The sequence below is a fragment of the Petaurus breviceps genome, unplaced genomic scaffold (genome assembly GCF_028583685.1).
Source record: "Petaurus breviceps papuanus isolate PSGF00001 unplaced genomic scaffold, PetGlider_PUasm1.0 118, whole genome shotgun sequence".
Lineage (NCBI taxonomy): Eukaryota > Metazoa > Chordata > Mammalia > Diprotodontia > Petauridae > Petaurus > Petaurus breviceps.
Genome location: NW_027185616.1, coordinates 14,206,259 through 14,225,757, shown reverse-complemented (window position 1 = coordinate 14,225,757; position 19,499 = coordinate 14,206,259). Strand labels below are relative to the sequence as shown.

Below are 19,499 nucleotides of genomic sequence, written 5' to 3'. Positions count from 1 at the left end.
AAGAAAGACCGATTACCCCTCAGACTGGTTGCTTGTTCCCCCTACAATTTGCATGGCAGCAGCTCTGGAAGCAGTCATGCGGTGGTGGCTGCACAGCAGCAGCACCTCTGCTGCTTCTTGCCTTCTTGCCCTGAGGACAGAGGCCAGACCGCACTCTCAGTCCCCATGTTCTCAGAAAGTCCACACTGACCTTTTACTTTGCCTTTGGCATTTATGGGTTGACAATTCTAGAAACTACCACCGCTGCTGGTGATCGACTCCCCAAGTCCGCTCTCGTCTCTGCTGGTTGGGGCTGCCCTGAGGCTAAAACCATGGGTGCACACAGGGCTGGGTTTCGCTACCCGAGCGCTGTGATGGACCCTTCCTGCCGGTTTGCTGGGCCTTCAGCGGGAGATCTGTTTCTCTCTGTCACATTGTGGGTTCTGTAGCTCTTAAGTTTGTTTAGAGTCATATTTTATAGGTACTTGAGGTGGTTATGGGGGGAGCTCACAGAGTTTTCCTGCTTCTACCACAACTTTTTTAATTATCTCCAACAGACTTATTGTACAGTTCAAGAAAGAGCATATTACCATGTATTTTACTTAATAACAAAAAGACCAGAAAAATAAAATGAACTTTATAAAATGAAATTTGATAGGGACAAAGAAACTCCTACACTAGGGTTAAAAATGTCAATTGTACAAATATAGAATATAGTTGTAGTGAGAGAGTAAGTAACATGAAACAGCCTTGGGAATATAAGTGGACTACAAGTCCAACATGAGGCAACCAAGTGATGCAACTGCCAAAGAATTTCATTTCACTATATTAATAAGTGTGTGAAGTGCAAAGAGTGCTGAGGTCCGGTGTCTAAATTCTGGTTCTGCTACTAACCACCTGACCAATGATAGCCGCCTGTCTTCTCCTCTGAACCTCTTGTCACTTGTCCTTAAATTAATCCCTCAATTATCATTCCACATATTTAAAACATACCTCCTTTAATTTGTGAAGTGTTGGAGTAATCTCTTCTGTCAGTATCTATAAAATGAAAAATTACAACTTTATTACAATATACATAAAAAGAAAAAAGCAAATACTTTTACGCAAACGGAAAAGGGAAAATATCACATCTAAACCCACCTTAGTCTCTCCACCTCTATAACATAAGAACTCCAAACACAGAATTTTAATAGTTACTTAATGTTAATTATCTAATAAAACATTAACTACCGTCTGAATTTCCTTCAGCTTAGCCTCCTTTTTTTCTATGGTTTTCTGGGCAGCAATTTTTTTGCATTCATACATCCTGGTTCCAGCTGCTTCTTCAATCATGGATAAAATCTAGAATGACAATGTTTTAAATTAATATCTAAGAATTTAAGATTCTGTGATTTTTAACTCAATATAACCACAAAGTACAGATAGCAGTTTTGGCGTTGAACAAAAATGAAGACTCACACTGTAAGAATATTATCAACAGTATAACCCAAAAATTTTTCAATACTTTTTTAAAAATCACCATATAAACATCGAAGAGCAAAGAGAGGAAAATGAACCTGCAGATAGCTTTGAGTGAGCCTCAACTAAGCCATGCTTATTGCCTAGAGCAGTGATGTCAAACTCACCTAGAATGAATAGTTGCATATTGACTTAGAAAATTACAAAGTAACAATATGCTATATTATATTTTATTTATTTTATTAAACATTTCCCAATCACATTTAAATCTGGTTACCAGAGCATAGGACCACTGGAATACAGCCTGGTCTAGAGCACATACATGCTTATAAATATCTGTCTTCAAAGGAACGGTTAAATTCCAAACCCAAAGTAAAGCTATTTTCCTGCAGGATCTTTCTTTCTTGTCAAATGTCTCACTCTCTTAAGTTTCTGCTCCTGATGTTAAGCCCAATATTCTACACAGCTAATCATAGTGCTCCCTATAAATTGTTTTAGGAGCAAACAGAGGCATAATCTTTGATTTTCTTTCCCTATAAATATAGCCAAATTGTTCTGAAAAGGCTTACCACCAAGCTACTCTAATTGAAAAGCCCATGTAACTATACCAAATCTTCCCCAAATAATTCTTACTCCCCTGAGGCAAATCTACAACACTTTAAGAAATAGGGGGGGGGGGGGGCGCCACGGCCAAGTAAAGATAGTGGAGTAGAAGCAAGACCTCCCCGCTGCTCCAGCTTCCACCTTCCCCAATCCACATAAAAAGGGGACTCTAAACAAACTTTGGAGCCACAGAACCCACAAAATGACACAGAGAAGCTAACCTCCCCCTGAGGACAGCCCACCAGGCCTCAGTGCTCTGGAAGCCGAGCCCAGCCCCAAAACAAGGCTTTAGCCCCAGGGCCGGCCTGACCAGCAGATGGCCAGAGGGACTCCAGATCACCAGCAGCTGTGGCGGTTTCCAGATTTATCAACACATAGATGCGAAGGACAAAGTGAGATGTCAGTGCAGTCTGGACTTTGGGACCCAGTAAGTGGGAGTGCCTGGCTTTTACCCCTGGGGTGAGAAGCCACTGAGATGCCTGCACAGCCAGCCAGCACCCCGTGGCAGCTTCAGCTCCTGGCCTGCAGACTATAGGGGGACCAAGCACCAGGCTGAGGGGTAATCGCTCTTCCTTTAACCTGCCTGGATCTGGTTTGCAGACTAGGGTGGAGGTCCTGAGGTGTGTATCCAGCTTGCCAGAGCATGTGGAGGCCTCAGAGAGGGCACCCATCTAGTACCTCCGGCAGCTGAGGAAACCCCAGCATTTGGGACGAAAGTTCCCCTATCTGGTGACAGAGTCCTACTGTGGCAAAAAGCCCAGGGATCAAGTGACTGAGGGGGTGACATGACCAGGCAAAGGAAACAAAGCAGAGAGAAGATTCCAACATTAGACTCCTATTTTGGCGACAAAAAGGAGCAAAGTATGGAACAGGAGGAAGACAGTGAAGTCAGAACTCCTGCACCAAAAGCTTCAAAGGAAAATACAAGCTGGTTACAGGCCATAGAGGACCTTAAGAAGCAGATAAAAGAAGTGGAGGAAAAACTGGGAAGAGAAATGAGAACAATGCAAGAAAATTAAGAAATCAGAGTCAACAGCCTGGCTGAGGAAAATAACACCTTAAAAAATAGACTAACTCAAATGGCAAAAGAGGCTCAAAAAGGCAATGAGGAGAAGAATGCCTTAAAAAGACAAATTTGGCAGATGGAAAAAGAATCTCAAAAGCTCAATGAGGAGAATCATTGCTTCAGAATTAGACTGGAGCAAATGGAAGCTAATGACTTTATGAGAAATCAAGATGCTGTTAAACAGATCCAAACAAATGAAAGAATAGAAGGCAAGGTGAAATATCTCATGGGAAAAACCACTGACCTGGAAAATAGATCCAGGAGAGATAATTTTAAAATTATTGGACTACCTGAAAGCCATGATCAAAGTAAGAACCTAGAAATCATCCTCCAGGAAGTTCTCAAAGAAAACTGCCCTGATGTTTTAGAACCAGAGGGAAAAATAGAGGTTGAAAGAATCCACTGATCACCTCCTGAAAAAGATCGTAAAAAGAAAACTCCTAGGAATATTATAGCCAGGTTCCAGAATTCCCAGATCAAGGAAAGAATATTATAAGCAGCCTGGAAGAAACAATTTGAATATTGTGTAAACACAATCAGGATAACCCAGGATCTGGCAGCTTCTACACTGAGGGATCGAAGGGCTTGGAATATGATATTCTGGAGGTCAAAGGAGCTAGGATTAAAACCAAGAATTACCTACCCAGCAAAACCGAGTATCATGTTTCAGGGGAAAATATGGTCATTCAGTGGAATAGAGGACTTTCAAGCATTCTTGCTGAAAAAACCAGAGTTGAATAGAAAATTTGACATTCAGATACAAGAAGCAAGAGAAGCATGAGAAGGTAAACAGGGAAAAGAAATCATAAGGAACTTATCAAAGTTGAACTATTAACATTCCTACATGGAAAAACGATAATTGTAACTTAAGAAACTTTTCTCAGAATGAAAATAGTTGAAGGGAATAGAAATATATGTCTATATTGGAGGGTGTATGGGCATATGAATACATATGTGAATGTGTGTATATATGTTTACAGGTATACATAGCTAGAGGTCACAGGACCAATTTAATAGGAAGGGATGATACTTAAAAGGTGAAATTAAGAGGTGAGAGAGGAATATAATGAGAGGAAATGGGGAGAGACAGAATGGGATAAACTATCTCATATAGAAGAGGCAAGGGAAAATGGTTACCATGGAGCGGAAGAATAGGAAGGCAAAAGGGAACAGGTCAACCTTATTCTCATTGAATTTGGCTCGGGGAGGAAATGACATACACACTAAATAGGGTATCTCACCCTACAGGAGAGTAAGGAGGGAAGGGGATGACAGGGGGGAATGATGGAAGGGAGGACAGGCTGGGGCGGAGGGAAGCTGAAAGCACCCACTTTCAAAAAGGGACAGGATCGGGGTGGCCAGGTGGTACAGTGAGTAAGAGCACCGGCCCCAGAGTTGGGATGACCTGGGATCAAATACAGGCTCAGATACTTAGCACCACACCCAGAAATAACTGGCCATGTAACGTTGAGCAAGTTACTTAACCCCAATTGCTTTAAAAAAAAAAAAAAAGGACAGGATCAAAGTAGAGAATAGAACAAGTGGGAGGTGGGATAGGAGGGAAGGAAATATAGTCAGTCTTTTACAATATATCTACTATGATAATGTTTTGCATTAGCCACACATGTACAACCTATACTGAATTGCTTATTTTCCCAGTAAGGGTGGGTGACAAGGGAGGAAGGGAATGAATCTGGAATTCAAAGTTCTAAAACCAAATGTTTAAAATATATATATACTATTATTAATACTATTTTACATGTAATTGGGAAATAAGATATACAGGCACTGGGGCATAGAGATCCACCAAGCCCTACTGGAAAAGTTGAAGGGAGTTTGGGAGAAGATATGGGAGAGTGTAGATTGAAGTAGGGGATATCCTGTGGGACTGCTCTTTTGGGGCAGTGGGTAGGGGAAAAATGGAGAGAAAATTTATAACTCAAAATATGGAGGAAATGAATGACGTAAATCAGAAGTTATTTGGAAAAAAAAAAAAAAGAGATACTGCCATAGGAACTAAAGTTATAAGTGGATAACTGTGCAAACATTTGAAAGTATTTCTAGGACATCAAATACGGTAAGGTTAAAATTTAATAATTATAGTGCTACTACAAAATAAACACATCAATCCCTGACTACTGAATTACAAGGATTACTTTCTTTATTGAAACCTAAATAATATTTCAGAGAGTATGGTAGTCTTCCGCTGAAAGATAGAAAGGGTTTTCCCACTTGCTAAACAATCAAAATAAGGGGAATAAAAGTAAAGAATAAGCATTTATGCAACTCCTCCAAAGGGCCAGGCACTGTGCTAAGCACTTTTACGAGCATTATCTCATCTGATCCTTACAATAACCTTAATAGCACTTACCTTGTATTATTCTCATTTTACAGTTGAAGAAAGTAAGAAAGACAGAAGTGAAATGACTTGCCCACAGTCACAAAAGTCTGAGGCCATATTGAAACTCAGGTCTTTCTGATTGCTGGCTCAGTGCTCTACCCACTGCACCAGTAGATGCCTGAACTACAGTCAGATCAAATTGTATGATCGACTCGTTTATTTTATTATTATTCAGAGAAAAAAGTAGTAACTGAAGCTCTCAATGTAAAACTACAACTGCAAACATCCTTTTATGTGGTCAAAATTATGTGGGATGGAACCAAATAATGCAAAGAGAAACTAGTCACCCACAAATCATTCAAAATGATCCAATATGATGTTTACCAAAACATAAACCTGGTCCTAAGAAACTTAAGGTTTAATTAATGTCATAATCCACTGTTATAGTTTATATGATGCTCTTACCTCTGGAGGCTTCATATTCAACACTTTGGTAATTCGACCCTGAAAATAAAATGGAAAAATATCTTCAAAGCATACCATCATGGAAAAATAATGCATGTAAAATGAAGAAAAGGTCATGATATTTTTTTGCTTACTAGCTGCCTCAACTCTCAGAAATAAACAAGTCTTTTGGGAAGTCCTTTCCATCACCTTTAGGAAGATTAGAGATTCATTTTTATTAGACTTTAAGACAAAGAATAATGGTCTCCTGGTATTTTTAAAAATCAGTATTCACTTTAATTAGAATTATAGATCTTTATTATTATATAAAGGCAGGGTAGTTAGAATAGTAGAAAGCACTGGATTTGAAGAGAGAAGATCTGGCTTTAAATCTAGGAGCTTCCACTTACTACCTATATAATCTTAGACAATACTTGACTTCTCTGCATCTCAGTTTCCCCCTATAAAACCATCAGAATAGATGATCTTTAAGTTCCTTCATAGTTCTAACATCATATGATGCTATGAACTCATATTCATTAAGGACATAAGGGAGATTCTTTGGGATAGTAAACTCCTGCTGAGCACAACACCTTCCATATTAGACTTTAATGTCTATTGAAATAAGATCATAGAGTTTAGACCCAGAACTAAAAATCATCTAGACTAAATTCTTTATTTTACATATGATGATACTAAAGCCTAAGTCCAAGATCACAAAGCCATTAAGTAATTAATATTAAGTAATATGAATATAGGAGCTGTCTCCAAATATCAGTTTTTTCAGATTAGTTCCTGATGTCTACTAATATCCTAAAGGACTAGAACACAGTACAGGTAAATTTTGATGAGAGGATGCTGGACTGCAGATTTCCAGAGTTGGAAGAGATATAATACATGAGTTGGTCCAACCTGTACCTAACTGGTAATCTTCTGGACAACCTCTGTAACCTAGCCTCCAGGGAAAGAAAACCCTCCTGAAGATGTCCATTTCATTTTTTGATATTTCTGCTTGTAAGATTTTCCTTACAATCAAGCTGAAATCTGTCTCTCTGCAACTTCTGCTCTTGGCTCCTCCTTCTGTTTTCTGACACCAAGCAGAACAAGTCTAATCCCTCTTCCATGTAAGTCTTTCAGACTCCTGAAGGCAGCTATCATGTTGCCCCTAAGTTTTCTCTTCTCCAGATCAAAAATGCCTAGCTCCTTCAGTCAATTCTCTCTTTTTTTTTTTTTTAAAGCAATCGGGGTTAAGTAATTTGCTCAAGGTTACACAGCCAGTTATTTCTGAGTGTGCTGCTAAGTATCAGAGCCCAGATTCGATCCCAGGTCATCCTGACTCTGGGGCTGGTGCTCTTACTCACTGAGCCACCTGGCCTCCTCTTATGACATGATCTCTGTATCCTCTCCAAATTGTTAACATCCTTTGTAAACTGTGGAATACAGAACTGAACACAATAACCTAGGTGCGGTCTGATCAAGACAGAGCCCCAAACTATCATTTTCTTCTAAACATTAAACCTCCCTTAATGTAGCCTAAGATCTATTAGCTTCTACTCAAAAATCACAAAAGCATCATACCTATCAGCAAAGAAGAGAAGCCAACCTAACCTAGCATCATAAAATTTAGGGTCAATAAGCAACCTTAGATATTTATGGTATAGGAAAAAAAAAAGAGGTCAATTTAACTAAAGGCAATTTCCCCTACAATGATTCAAAACAAAAATCACCTTTAAAGGACACTTAAGGGGCGGCCAGGTAGCATAGCTAGTAAGAGCACCGGCTCCAGTGTCGGGATGACCTGGAGATCGAATCCTGGGCTCAGACACTCAGCACCACACCCAGAAATAACTGGCCATGTAACCTTGAGCAAGTTACTTAACCCCGATTGCTTAAAAAAATAAAGTACACTTAAAAAGAGCACATGAAGCATTTAAAATGATGTACCAAAAAAAAGAGTTAACACTAACAAAGTGGGAGAGTTTTGGAACATGCTGAATGTTATACTTTGTATTACATGCTTTACTTATTATATATTGTATGATTTACATATATTTTAAAATAAGCAGTACATAACAGGTATTCATAGTTCTACATACAATCCTTTTCCTATTCTTTATATAAATAAATGTTCATATTTGTTAGTGTCCATAAAACTCAGAATAAACTTAAAATTCTTTAAAGTACACTTGAACCATGTCCTACCACTATGCTCAGAGACAAGCCCACAAGATCGTTTTATAGGCAAAACAGCTTTGTTTCAGTAACCAAAGTAATTTGCCCCATATCTAGTTATATTCTATAGTGAAGAGTTTAAGTCAGTTTCCAAAGTAATAACTGTAACAGAAATGTTCCACTGTTAGGCATATATAAAAAGGAAGTCAAAGACAAACAGAAAGATCCCATCTACATCAAAATATTCAGAGCAGTATTTTTTTATGTAAGTGAGGAAATGGAAACAAAAGTAGACAGCTATTAACTAAGGAATAGCTAACAAAGGTGTGATACAAAATACAATTGAATATGATAAATTATAGAAGTATGGAAAAATTTATATGAACTGATACAAAGTGAAGTAAACAAAACTAGGAAAATAATATGTATGTCTACAATAACATAAACAGAAAGAATAGAAACCAAATACTGTAAAATTATAATGACCAAAGTTGGCTCCAAAGAAGAGACAGAAGGCATTTCCCCACTCTGCAGAAGTATAGGACTATGGTTACAGAATATTGCAAATGTCAGAATATTTTGTGATGTTGATAAGTTTGGTTCAACTGGTTTGGTTGGGTTTTTTTTACTCTGTTATTATTGATTATAAAGGATGGCTCTCTGGGAGGCAAAGGATATACTGGAAAATACAGGAAATGTAAAAAATTATATTTACATATATGTGCAAATATACATATACAAACATAAATGCACTGATAATTATTTTTCATATGCATAATCCTTTCAAAAAGAATACCCACCCAAATAGATACTCAAGGAAAAAATGTAACTTATTATATAAGAAAAAAATTAGAAACTCATTATTATCAGTAATACTTAACAAATCAATAAATGAATGAATTGAAAATTAAATGAATGAATTAATGTATGAATGAACAAACAAATCAATGAATGAATGCATAAATGTATAAATGAATAAATGAATGAATGAAAGATTGAAAAAATGAATGAAAGGATGCATGAATAAATAGAAGAATGAATTAATCAGGATATTAGTAAGGAACATTTTTACTCTTTAGGAAACATCTAAATGTGTCAAGTCAACATCAGGCAACCTCAAAAATTCAATTATTCTATCTGGCAGTAGAGAGGGAGGTATATCAAGTACCAAGAGAAGTAGCCACCTCCACCTGGAAGCTCTTACAATGTAAAGAACTAGTTTATATTCCAAATGAAGTTTATAAGTGGGCAAATAAACTTACTTCACCAAAAAAAATGGGGGAAAAATGGGTGCTCAAACAAAGTAAGTACTAAAGTTGAAGACTCAGAAGGAAAGATAACGCTACATTTAACTCATATACTAACTCAGGACAATCCACGTATCACAATTATGTAAAGCAAGTATAAAAACTATAGATACCTGCATAATGAGAAAGTGAGGGTTGTTAACATTAAGTCCAACAGAACAGAAGAGATCCTGAACTCTGGTGTTATTTGCATTTACACCATTGATTAAGTATCTGTTTCGACCACCAATAACCACCTGGAGAAGCACAGTAAAGCAGGGCATTACAAACTGGAATCAGACTTTCAGAGCCATTAGCGAGTTTATAAATCATCTAACTCAACACTTAAATTTTGTTGATAAGTAAACCAACCCAAGTTCACGAAGCGAATTAACAAAGCAAGGACTAAAACCAGAATCCCGATTCCCAAGCCCCTACTCAAATCTGAAGCAAACATTTGTAGTTGCAGGACAGAAAGATCTCAGGGCAGAGTTTCTGTCTGTCCACACACTGCTGAAGGGCAAGAGGGTCAAACCTAGACAAAGCTAGGCAGGCATCGCGGTATAATGAAGAGGCCCTAAATCTGGAACAGATGACCTCTAACATTTCTTCCAACTCTGAAAGCCTACAATTCAAAAATTTTAAGTATGTTAAGTTTATATTTTGTCCCCCAGTCTCCTCTTTCTTCAAACTGTTGCTCCAAACTTAGCTTCTTTCCCATTCTTATGAACACTCCCTGTATCCTCCTCCCCAGGGGCCAACTCTTCTTCCTTTAGCTGTCTAGGGCCCTCTTCAATGTACCCCAATGACAAGGAAAAGATACCGGACATATACCAAGTTATGACCTGACTGAGATACCTTGACTGAATTACATTTTAACTGAATTATATTTTAACTGAAACTTCTTCACAGTCAAGTGCTACAACAATTTAAGCGTTTGCTCTTATCATTGATAATTTTGTAACAAAAGGGTTTGCCTCTACAGATATAACAATAGCACTCTTCAATTCTTCTTGGGGGAGACACAAAAGTTCTTAGATATTCACAGAAATATGATAAAGACTCACCTGTCTTGTAATTGTAATTTCATCATGGGCCTCAAATCCCAAAGGGCTCTGTTTTTTGTCAGAATTATCAAAAGTGATTGACACTGTAGCTTTGGTAATTCCAGCTTGCCCATTTTTATACACTAAATCTTGCAAATTAGAGGCACGAACCTAAAGGAAAAAGGAAAAAGTTAAAAGTACAGAGATCTCATTGCATTGATGGAAAAAAAAAGTCAGATTTCAATTCCAAGAAGAAAATCTACCCATATACTGTGAATTAACCATAAATACGAACACAGATACACCAAGAGAAGTTATTACCTGCTCAACAGCTCATAGAACATTAAACATGAAAGAATAATACTAGAATTTCAACTTGTCCAGGACAGATTTTGTATGAATAGATCTACCCATCAAAGGAAGATAACAGATGAAAAATATTAGTAGTGCAAATCAGCAAACAATTTATTAAGTGTCTACTATATTCCAGACACTAAGCTTAGTACGAGGGATACAAAGACCAAAAATAAAAGTCATTATTCTAACACAGCTTATGCTCTACTGACAGAGACAAAACGTACATAATAAATACAAAATACAAGGTCAATATTAAGGGAGTGGAGAAATACCAGCAGCTGGGGGATCAGAAGTCCTTCTCACAGAAGGAATTGCTCTAGCAGAGTTCTGAAGCAAAGTTTTGAAGGAAGTGAGATGAGTGCAATCCAAAGATAAAGAATAATCAGTGCAAAAATTCAGGAGCAGGATATAGGCAGTCATGTATGAGGGAAAGCAAGGCCAGTTTGACTGCACCCAAGAATGAAATAGATGTAAGCAAAAGGTAGGCCTTATAATTGATCCCAGAAGCAGTAAGAAAGAACTGGATGTGACGGAGAGAGATGTCTACATCCAGAGGAAGAAATGAGTTTGAATCCAGATTGAAGCAAACTACCTACTCTCTTGTCTTTTTCTTTGGTTTTGTTCCTCTTTCCTATTGTTCATTCCATCTGATACAATCCTTTATAACCAGACTGTCTAATGTGAAAGTATTTGCAGGGGCGGCCAGCACAGCAAGTAAGAGCACTGGCCCCAGTGTTGGGATGACCTGGGATTGAATCCAGGCTCTGATACTCAGCACCACACCCAGAAATAACCTTGAGCAAGTTACTTAACCCCAATTGCTTAGGGGCGGCCAAGTGGCTCAGTGAGTAAAAGCACTGGCTCCAGTGTCAGGATGACCTGAGATCGAATCCAGACTCTGATACTTAGCACCAAACCTAGAAATAACTGGACGTGTAACCTTGAGCAAGTTACTTAGCCCCAATTGCTTTAAAAAAAAAAAAGTATTTGCAGATACTATAATTGATTGTATGCTGCATACGGGGGGGGGGGGGAAGAGAAAATTTAAAACTCAAGGAATCGTGGAAATGAATCTTGTAAACTAAAAGTAATTAATAAAGACCAAAAAAATTAAAAAAGAAAAAGAAAGAACCAGATGTAATAATGAGTAGGGGAATAATTTGTTCAGATTTGCACTTATGGAAGATTATCTCCTCTCCAAAACAAGATTTTTAAGAAAAAAATATGCAAATATAATATGCAAATGTAAAGTATGCAAAATATAAAAACACAAAAAGGGGCGGGGGCCATGTAACCGCCCCACTACCTGTGTTTTACCTGAGATAGGTTGGTGATGCCGAGCAAGAAGCAGATGGAATCCAGAATGTTCGATTTACCACTACCATTCAGGCCAGTGATGGCATTAAACAGGGGATCAAAGCCATTGATTTCCGTCCTTTGGGCATAGGATTTAAATCCCTCCAGAACTACGGACTTGATATGCATTTTCGCTCCGGGGGCAGGGACCTTCGCTCCGGGGGCAGGGACGGCTCAGCTCTGGGGGTCAGAAAGAGCACCAGGGTCAATGGCTGGTGCTGTCATCACAGGCTCTCCCGGGGCGGTGCCCGTCAGCCTTACACACTTGGGGGACTTTCTGGGGCTCACGCAGCTCTGGCTCCCTATCTAACGCTCCCTCCAAAATACCCTTCTATGCAAGACCAACTGGTGCCGAGAAAGCCCCGGGCCGGGCTCTGCCGCTGGGCGCTCTCGGGGTGTCAGCTGCAGGTCCGGGCACTAGACAGTCCGGCCCGTCCCTCCCCAGCTCCAGGACGGTCTCCTCAGCAGGGGGGAGGGGGGGGCCCGCGCACCTCTCCCACACACCAATATGCGTGGATTCTAGTGCATTTATTAAGCGCCGGCGGTGCGCCAGCAGGCCCGGTGCCGAGTCCCTACCATCTGAACCTAGACGGGCTCGAGCCCTCTCACGCTCCGCATCTAAACCTACACACAAGCACTCCCGCGCTCCTACCGTCCACGTCCGTGACATCTCCGCCCACGCTCTCCCCGTCCTCGGTGATTACACGCACACAACACGCACACGCAAGCTCTCTCCCTGTCTGACCCTGACATCCAGCCGGGCTTCCCCTGCCCGACTCACCGGGACCTGACGGCGCGCCCTGAGCCGACCCCGGGCCAAACGGCCTCACTCCGGCGCCCCGAGAACGCCCGGGGGAAGCGCTGCAAAACTCACCCTTCCCGCCGGCCCGGAAGGCCGCACTTACCGTTGCTTTTGAATTTTGGCGCTGACTGAGGCCCCACGGAGAAGGGCCGACTCTTCCCAGAGGCGTCCAAAGCACCGCCTGAACATTCGGAGTCACGTTTTCTCGCGATTCGGATTCTCCGAAGACTGAGGAGGGGAACATCAGAGATGGAAATGCTCCCGCAGAAGGCACACCCCAGAGAGAAATAACCTAAACGGCGAACATTGCTGGAATTTGGAAACAGGCGCACCCTGGGTCAGACCCTGTACTTGGCGTCCAGACTGCCTGTTTCCCGGCTCAATCTTCCCCTCCTTTTCTGGCCTCTAGTCCCGCCCTCCCCGCCTACTCATGTCATTTCTACCTCTGGCCACGCCCCCTCACGTTCCCGTCCTACTCTAGCCCCGCCCCGTCCTGCCATCCCTTGTTACCCTGGCTCGGCCGCCCGCTCCTCTCCTCCAGTTCGCCCCCATACGTCACCATTCCCCTCTCCCCCCCCCCTTGCCCTCCCCCCCCCCCCCCCCGCCCCCGCCCTCCCCTCGCGGCCTTGCCTGTAATTTACGTGACTTTTCGCTCTTCCGTTTTTCTCACCAGCCAGTTGCAGGATACTCTAGGGCAGACTGGAATGTGGTGGTTTGTCCTCTGTTTATGATCAGTCTGACATTGACAACTCCAATTTCTGCGACCCCCGCCCCCGCCCCGGGCCCTCTGCAAGGATTGTAGTTAATTCCAACCTTGTTCTCTTCAGTTCAGGTTTTCTTACATCACGACCCACGTGATAGGAGCCAAAATCATAACCATGCAGTTTGCAAAGCGCTTTACCAACGTCTCGTGTTATCCTCCCAACGATCCTGGGGAAAGGGGACAGTATTATCTCCATTTCACAGATGAAGAAACTGGGCAAAGGCTAGTCCAGGATCAAATGTCGTGAAAGGTGTCAGAATCCCATGCATGTTCCAAAAGGCAATATAAATGCCCTAGCCTGACATGTCACACTCCCGTGTCATCACTGCCACTTGTGAGACAAAAAAACCAACTTGGATTAAGATGGCAGATACATAGGCTCGTGCAACGTATTTTTGTTGTTCATCGGTGTCCAACGCTTTCTTGAGCCCATTTGGGGTTTTCTGGACAAAGATACTGGTTTGCCATTTCCTTATCCAGCTCATTTTACAGATGAGGAAACTGAGGTAAACAGGGTTATGTGACTTGCCCAAGGTCACATAGCTGTCTACAGTTGGATTTGAACGCTGGTCTTTCTGAGTCACCTAGCTGTGACTAGAAATAATTCTGAGCAGGAAAACCACTGGGCTTTCACAGTCCCGTTCTTTGCTGTGTTTAGGCAGCATAGGGATTGTAGGTTTCCATACGGCAGGTATTTAGAGGACCTCTTCTGTCTCACGTAGCAAAGTGTGGCCAGACAAGTGCAGGCCTGTCCTGACAGTGTCCTGAGAGGTGTGAGAATCACATGCACATTCCAAAAGGACAAGAAGCAATATAAATGCCCTAAGCCTGCCAGATAACACACTCCTATGTCATCCTGTCACTTCAGAGATTAAAAAAAAAAAACAAACCTGAAATTAGATTAAGATGGCAGATACATAGGCTCATAAAAATTAGAACTAGATCAGTCTCCTCATTTTATATCTGAAGAAACAGGTCCAGAAACATGAAGCGGCTAGCTTAGGGTCAAAGAGCAACGGCAGAATTTGAACTCACTTCAACTGACCCCAAGTGCTTTGTGCCAAGTTCTAGGAATATGAAAGGTACATACTCTTGAACACACATTTCCAATATGGAGAATCAAGCAAGAGGTTTGGTTTTGTTTTTTTAATTTCCCCTCCTGAGTCGTACTTTGTCCAACTTTATCAATAACCCTCCTGCTTTTTCCTGCAGTGCCCTAGCCAGGTGTGCATCTTCCAGTCAATGAGGAGGACCTGAGTTCGCAAATCCAGACTCAGACACTTAACACTTACTAGCCATGTGACCTTGGGCAAGTCACTTAACCCCAATTGCCCTGCCTTCCCCCCTCCAAAAAGCAAAAAAAAATATGACCTGATTTTTTTTTTTTATTAAAAAGTGTGTGGCTTCCTAGACCCAGGCATCAAAGAATGGGTTGGGGGTGGAGAATAGGAAGGAATCCAATACCTGACACCAAAAGTGAAAAACAGGTATAACATCTTCCCTCCCCATCCCACTCCTAGGGGAAAAGAAAAGCTGAGGATGACTATGACCTTTTGGATTCACACAAGAATCAACAAAGCAAGTGAGAGGATTTTATAAGATTCAGTTCGCCTGTGTCATTATATCCAAGTTTAGTCCTTAAAAGTCCTTAAAAGAGTTGAGAAAAGGCAGCTCTGTCTCTTTAAAAAAAAAAGTGGGAACTTATAGGTAAATGTCATATAGTGGATCTTTGCTCCAAGTGCTAGATTTGGAGTCAGGAAGTTCCTGAGTTGGAACCCTGCCTCAGATACTTACTAGTCATATAAGTCTGGGTAAACTACTCAACCTTTCTGTTTCAGTTTTCCTCATCTGTAAAATGGGAATAATAAAAGTAACCTACCTCACAGGGTTGTGATAAAGATCGAATGAGATCACATATACAAAACCCTTTGCTAACCTCAAAGCACTCTATAAATGCTAGCTATTTTTTTCCCTGTTTTTTGGTTTGTTTGGGTTTTTTGGAGGCAGGAAGGCAAGGCAATTGGGGTAAAGTGACTTGCCCAAGGTCACACAGATAGTGTGTGAAGTGTCTGAGGCTGGATTTGAACTCAGGTCCTCCTGACTCTAGGGCTCGTGCTCTATTCACTGCACCACCTCGCTGTCCCTAGCTATTATTATCAACCATGTATATACTGTCAGACAGTTGGTACTCTGGTTTGTTTTGCTGAACTGTTTCTTTCCCCTTTTTAAAAAATATTTTTTGTGCCAAACTTGTGGTAGAGCCTTCCGTTGTCTATATGTAATTCATTTTATGCTTCCATTGGTCTGATCAGCCATAGACAGACTGTACCTTGACTCCAACACGGTGATGTCATTTTGGCCCTCTTCAAGAATGAAAGACAACCAGCGAAGACCTTTTATCACAAAGAATGGCTCAATGCAGAGGAAAGCAGGAAAAGATATTTCCAGACATGAAAGTGATCTGGAAACAAACAAAAAATCAATAAAAATATTATTTTTTTAAAAGTCAGTTTAGACCATCAGCTATTGGAACTCAGTGCCAAAGAGGCCAAGTTGTGGGGCCCATCTCTGTGTGGGGTCCTCACTCTGTTCTGCCGCCATAGACCACACAGGCTTTTACATCAGACAGTCTTATAAACACACATCCTGAGACACCAGGGATGAAAAATTATTTACGGTTCAGTACACATCATTCCCACTAATGAAAACACACGTCACTGCACCTGCCCTACTCATGGTGGGTCAAGATTCCTGCAGTTAAATTACTCAGGAATTGACTAGATCATCCAGGGTCAGAGCTTTCCTGCCTTTCTTTTCTGATGTTTGCCTTTCAGACATTCCTATCCTTTTTCTTTCCCTCCTCCTCCTCCTCCTCTTCCTTCTTCTTCTTCAGCCTTTCTATCCAAGCATAACCTGAATGAAAGTCACTAGGGAGAGAATGGTCTCTTTTGTCACTTCTCAACTAGGTGGAGTAATAGATAGATTGCCATTCCTGGAGTTAGGAAGACTGGAATCCAAATCCAGCCTCAGACTGTATTTGTGGAAGGCCCTAAGAACATGCCCCTTGATTAGATTAGATTAGATGGAGGATTTATTCAGATTTAGGAATGCAGATAGATCAAAAATAATAATAGCTAGCATTTACATGTGACTTTAAGGTTTATAAATATGATCTTATTTAACAATAGTAATAGCCAGCATTTATATAGTTATTTATGTGCACAACTACTATGTGCAAGGCACTTTACAAACATTGTCTCATTTGATCCTCGCAAAAATCCTAAGAGGTTAAATGCTATTATTATTCCCATTTTATAGATGAGGAAACTGAGGCAGACAGAGTGTTTCACAGATAATACACAGAAGACACTGAAGCTTTTGGACTCCAGCCTCTAACAGGTTCACTCTTGATCTGGCCAGAGAGGAAGGACAGGAATACAGCTTTGGAGGGGTTAATGATCTTACTTTATTCTAGTCTGGTCTTCTCAAAGGGAGTACTGATAATGGAAGCACCAGCTTCTACAGCATTCCCTAATCACCCTTCTTTCAGAGGCCAACAGGAAGGGGGGGGGCAACTACCTGTACATCTTGATAGGGTCAATCAAGACAGGTACAGCTTGGGCACTACCCTCGATCCCCTTGAGCCTCAGTGGGGGCCAGTGGATGCACACACAGCATTACACTGTCGTATTCCCCTATAGGTTCCCTACTCACTAACCAGTGCCCACTTGCTTTATAGGGCAATAGACAAAGAAGGCATCTTGCCAACATTAAGCTCACAGGTTAACTTTAGCAATATCATCATTCTGTGGAGGCGTAGCAAATATCACATTATGTCACCCCATATCTCATGGCGCAGCCTCACTAGGACTGTCTATCAATGTGATTCTAGGAATTACTATCTAGGATCTTTGGGGCTATTCTGGGAGTTATTATCTAACACCTGGAAACTAGACATGGATCCTGAGAAACTAAACTCTAAAAAGGATAACAAAATCATCCTTACATACATAGAGATTGAGTGATTTGCCCAGTATCACACAACCAAAAAGTATCTGAGGCTGGATTTGAATTCCAGTCTTCCTGACTGTACCTGCTACTGTCTCAAAGGAAGACAATCCTTGCCCTTAAGGAATTTAAATTCTAATGATAAAAATTATTAAAAAAAAAAAAACAACAACAACAACATAAGGGGCAGCTAGGAGGCGCAGTGAATAGAGCACCAGCCCTGGAGTCAGGAGGACCTGAGTTCAAATGCGGCCTCAGACACTTAACACAAAAACTAGCCATGTGACCTTGGGCAAGTCACTTAACCCCAATTGTCCTACCTTCCCTCCTCCAAAAAGCAAAAAAAAAAAAAAAACACATAAAAGGGAGCTGAAAAGGAGGGAGAGGCAGGAACTGGACTGGTTAGAAGTGAGAATGGCTGGCGTGAGTTCTTCCTCACCTGGAAGTTCCAATCAGAGAATGCCATTGGGTGAAGACTGCTGAAGTGAAGCTGGGAAGAAAGTGGCAAAATCTATAGAGTCAGGAGCTAGGTCAAGTCAGAACCTCTTGATCCCCTAAGTTGGGGTTGTAACGTCCTGGTGGCAATCACTTATTTTTCTTGGGCCAGTGGCTTTAACATGTACTAGACAACATTGTCCAACAGACCTGGGGAGGAGAAGACACTGGAACCTCCAGAGAGTTATCTCTCGTTAGATGCTGAGCACAGAATTCAGAATCCACCCAAGTCTGATGACTAATCAGGGTATTAAAACAAAAAGGTTTATGACCTGAAAGTCTGTGACCACCCAAAGTAAACCCATGGAATGTTCTGATCTTCTGAAAAGCAGAACTTTGGAAAGTCCACTCATATGTCTCATCACATGATGGGAAAGTATGAGTCTGGAGTGAGAAAATGAAAGCGGAATGAGCCGCCTCGATAAAGTCATGGATTCCCCGGGGAATCTGGAGGCTTTAAAACTGGAGGCTTTAAAGAAGAGGTCAGATACCATTTTGTTGAGCATGTTGTAAAATAAATTTTATTATTGTTGTTGGTTGTATAGATTGGACTAGATAACCCCTGAGGTACCTGGGCACTATGAAATTCTGTGTATCGACCTGCACACATATCCTATAGTCCCTATTCTTACCTCTAACATTAGTGAGGTATCTTTCATCTTTGGAGAGCCGTTAGAGAAAAGCATTTTTTCTCCTTCCCTCTGGCAGGCATGCCTAAGCTCAAGGTATGAGTTCCAAGGAATTTCTCCTTCCATTTCTATTTCTTTTCATACCTTCTTTCCAGCCTCTCTTGGATTCTTTCCTAATAATGGGACCAGAAACCCTTGGCCCTCTTCCATGGAAAGACTGAGTGCTGCTTGCACTCACTCCATCAAACAAGACATCCACCCAAAAACTGTGAAGGCTCCTAACACAGCCCTGGAAACTCCGACTCCAGAAAACAGGCTTTCCCTAGGTTTTCATTTTCAGCCTTAATGTACTAACTAAAGTAACTTCTTTTCCAAAAAGATCTTATGTAGGGTTCCAGTCCCTGCATACCTTCTATCCTCCTTGAAGGCCAGATACAACAGCAGAAAAGCTGTCAACCTCCCATATTTCCCTCCAGGCTGGAGTTGTTGGCAGAACAGGGACAAGGAAATCATCCCTTAACCGCTGGTCTATTGTCTGTCATCAAAGCTATAGAAAGAAGGTCCAATTCAACAGAAGTAAACATCTACCGAGTATGGATTTAAGTACAAAAGAAACATCATCCCCAGATAAATTATGAGAGGGGAGAGGAAGGATGTCAATAATAGCTGGCATTTATATAGTCCTTTGAGGTTT

General features: G+C 41.1%; 1 protein-coding gene across 8 annotated transcripts in view; it reads right to left on the bottom strand.

The window, feature by feature from the left end:
- SMC2 (structural maintenance of chromosomes 2) overlaps positions 1–13,757 on the bottom strand; it is a 62,703-nt gene extending 48,946 nt beyond the window's left edge. The window contains exons 1-8 of one of the 8 annotated variants that reach the window (XM_069086568.1): positions 13,541–13,757; positions 13,014–13,138; positions 12,070–12,288; positions 10,417–10,566; positions 9,484–9,606; positions 5,913–5,951; positions 1,210–1,320; positions 973–1,017 (exon numbers count right to left, since the gene is read on the bottom strand). In XM_069086568.1, coding sequence (XP_068942669.1) covers positions 973–1,017; positions 1,210–1,320; positions 5,913–5,951; positions 9,484–9,606; positions 10,417–10,566; positions 12,070–12,237 — 636 coding nt within the window. In that variant the 5' untranslated portion in view covers positions 12,238–12,288; positions 13,014–13,138; positions 13,541–13,757. Of the gene's footprint in view, positions 1–972; positions 1,018–1,209; positions 1,321–5,912; positions 5,952–9,483; positions 9,607–10,416; positions 10,567–12,069; positions 12,289–12,760; positions 12,857–12,889; positions 13,139–13,420; positions 13,478–13,540 lie in introns of those variants that run through there. The other 7 variants (XM_069086562.1, XM_069086564.1, XM_069086572.1 and 4 more) reach the window with 7 other exon arrangements.
- Positions 13,758–19,499: the final 5,742 nt, after the last annotated feature.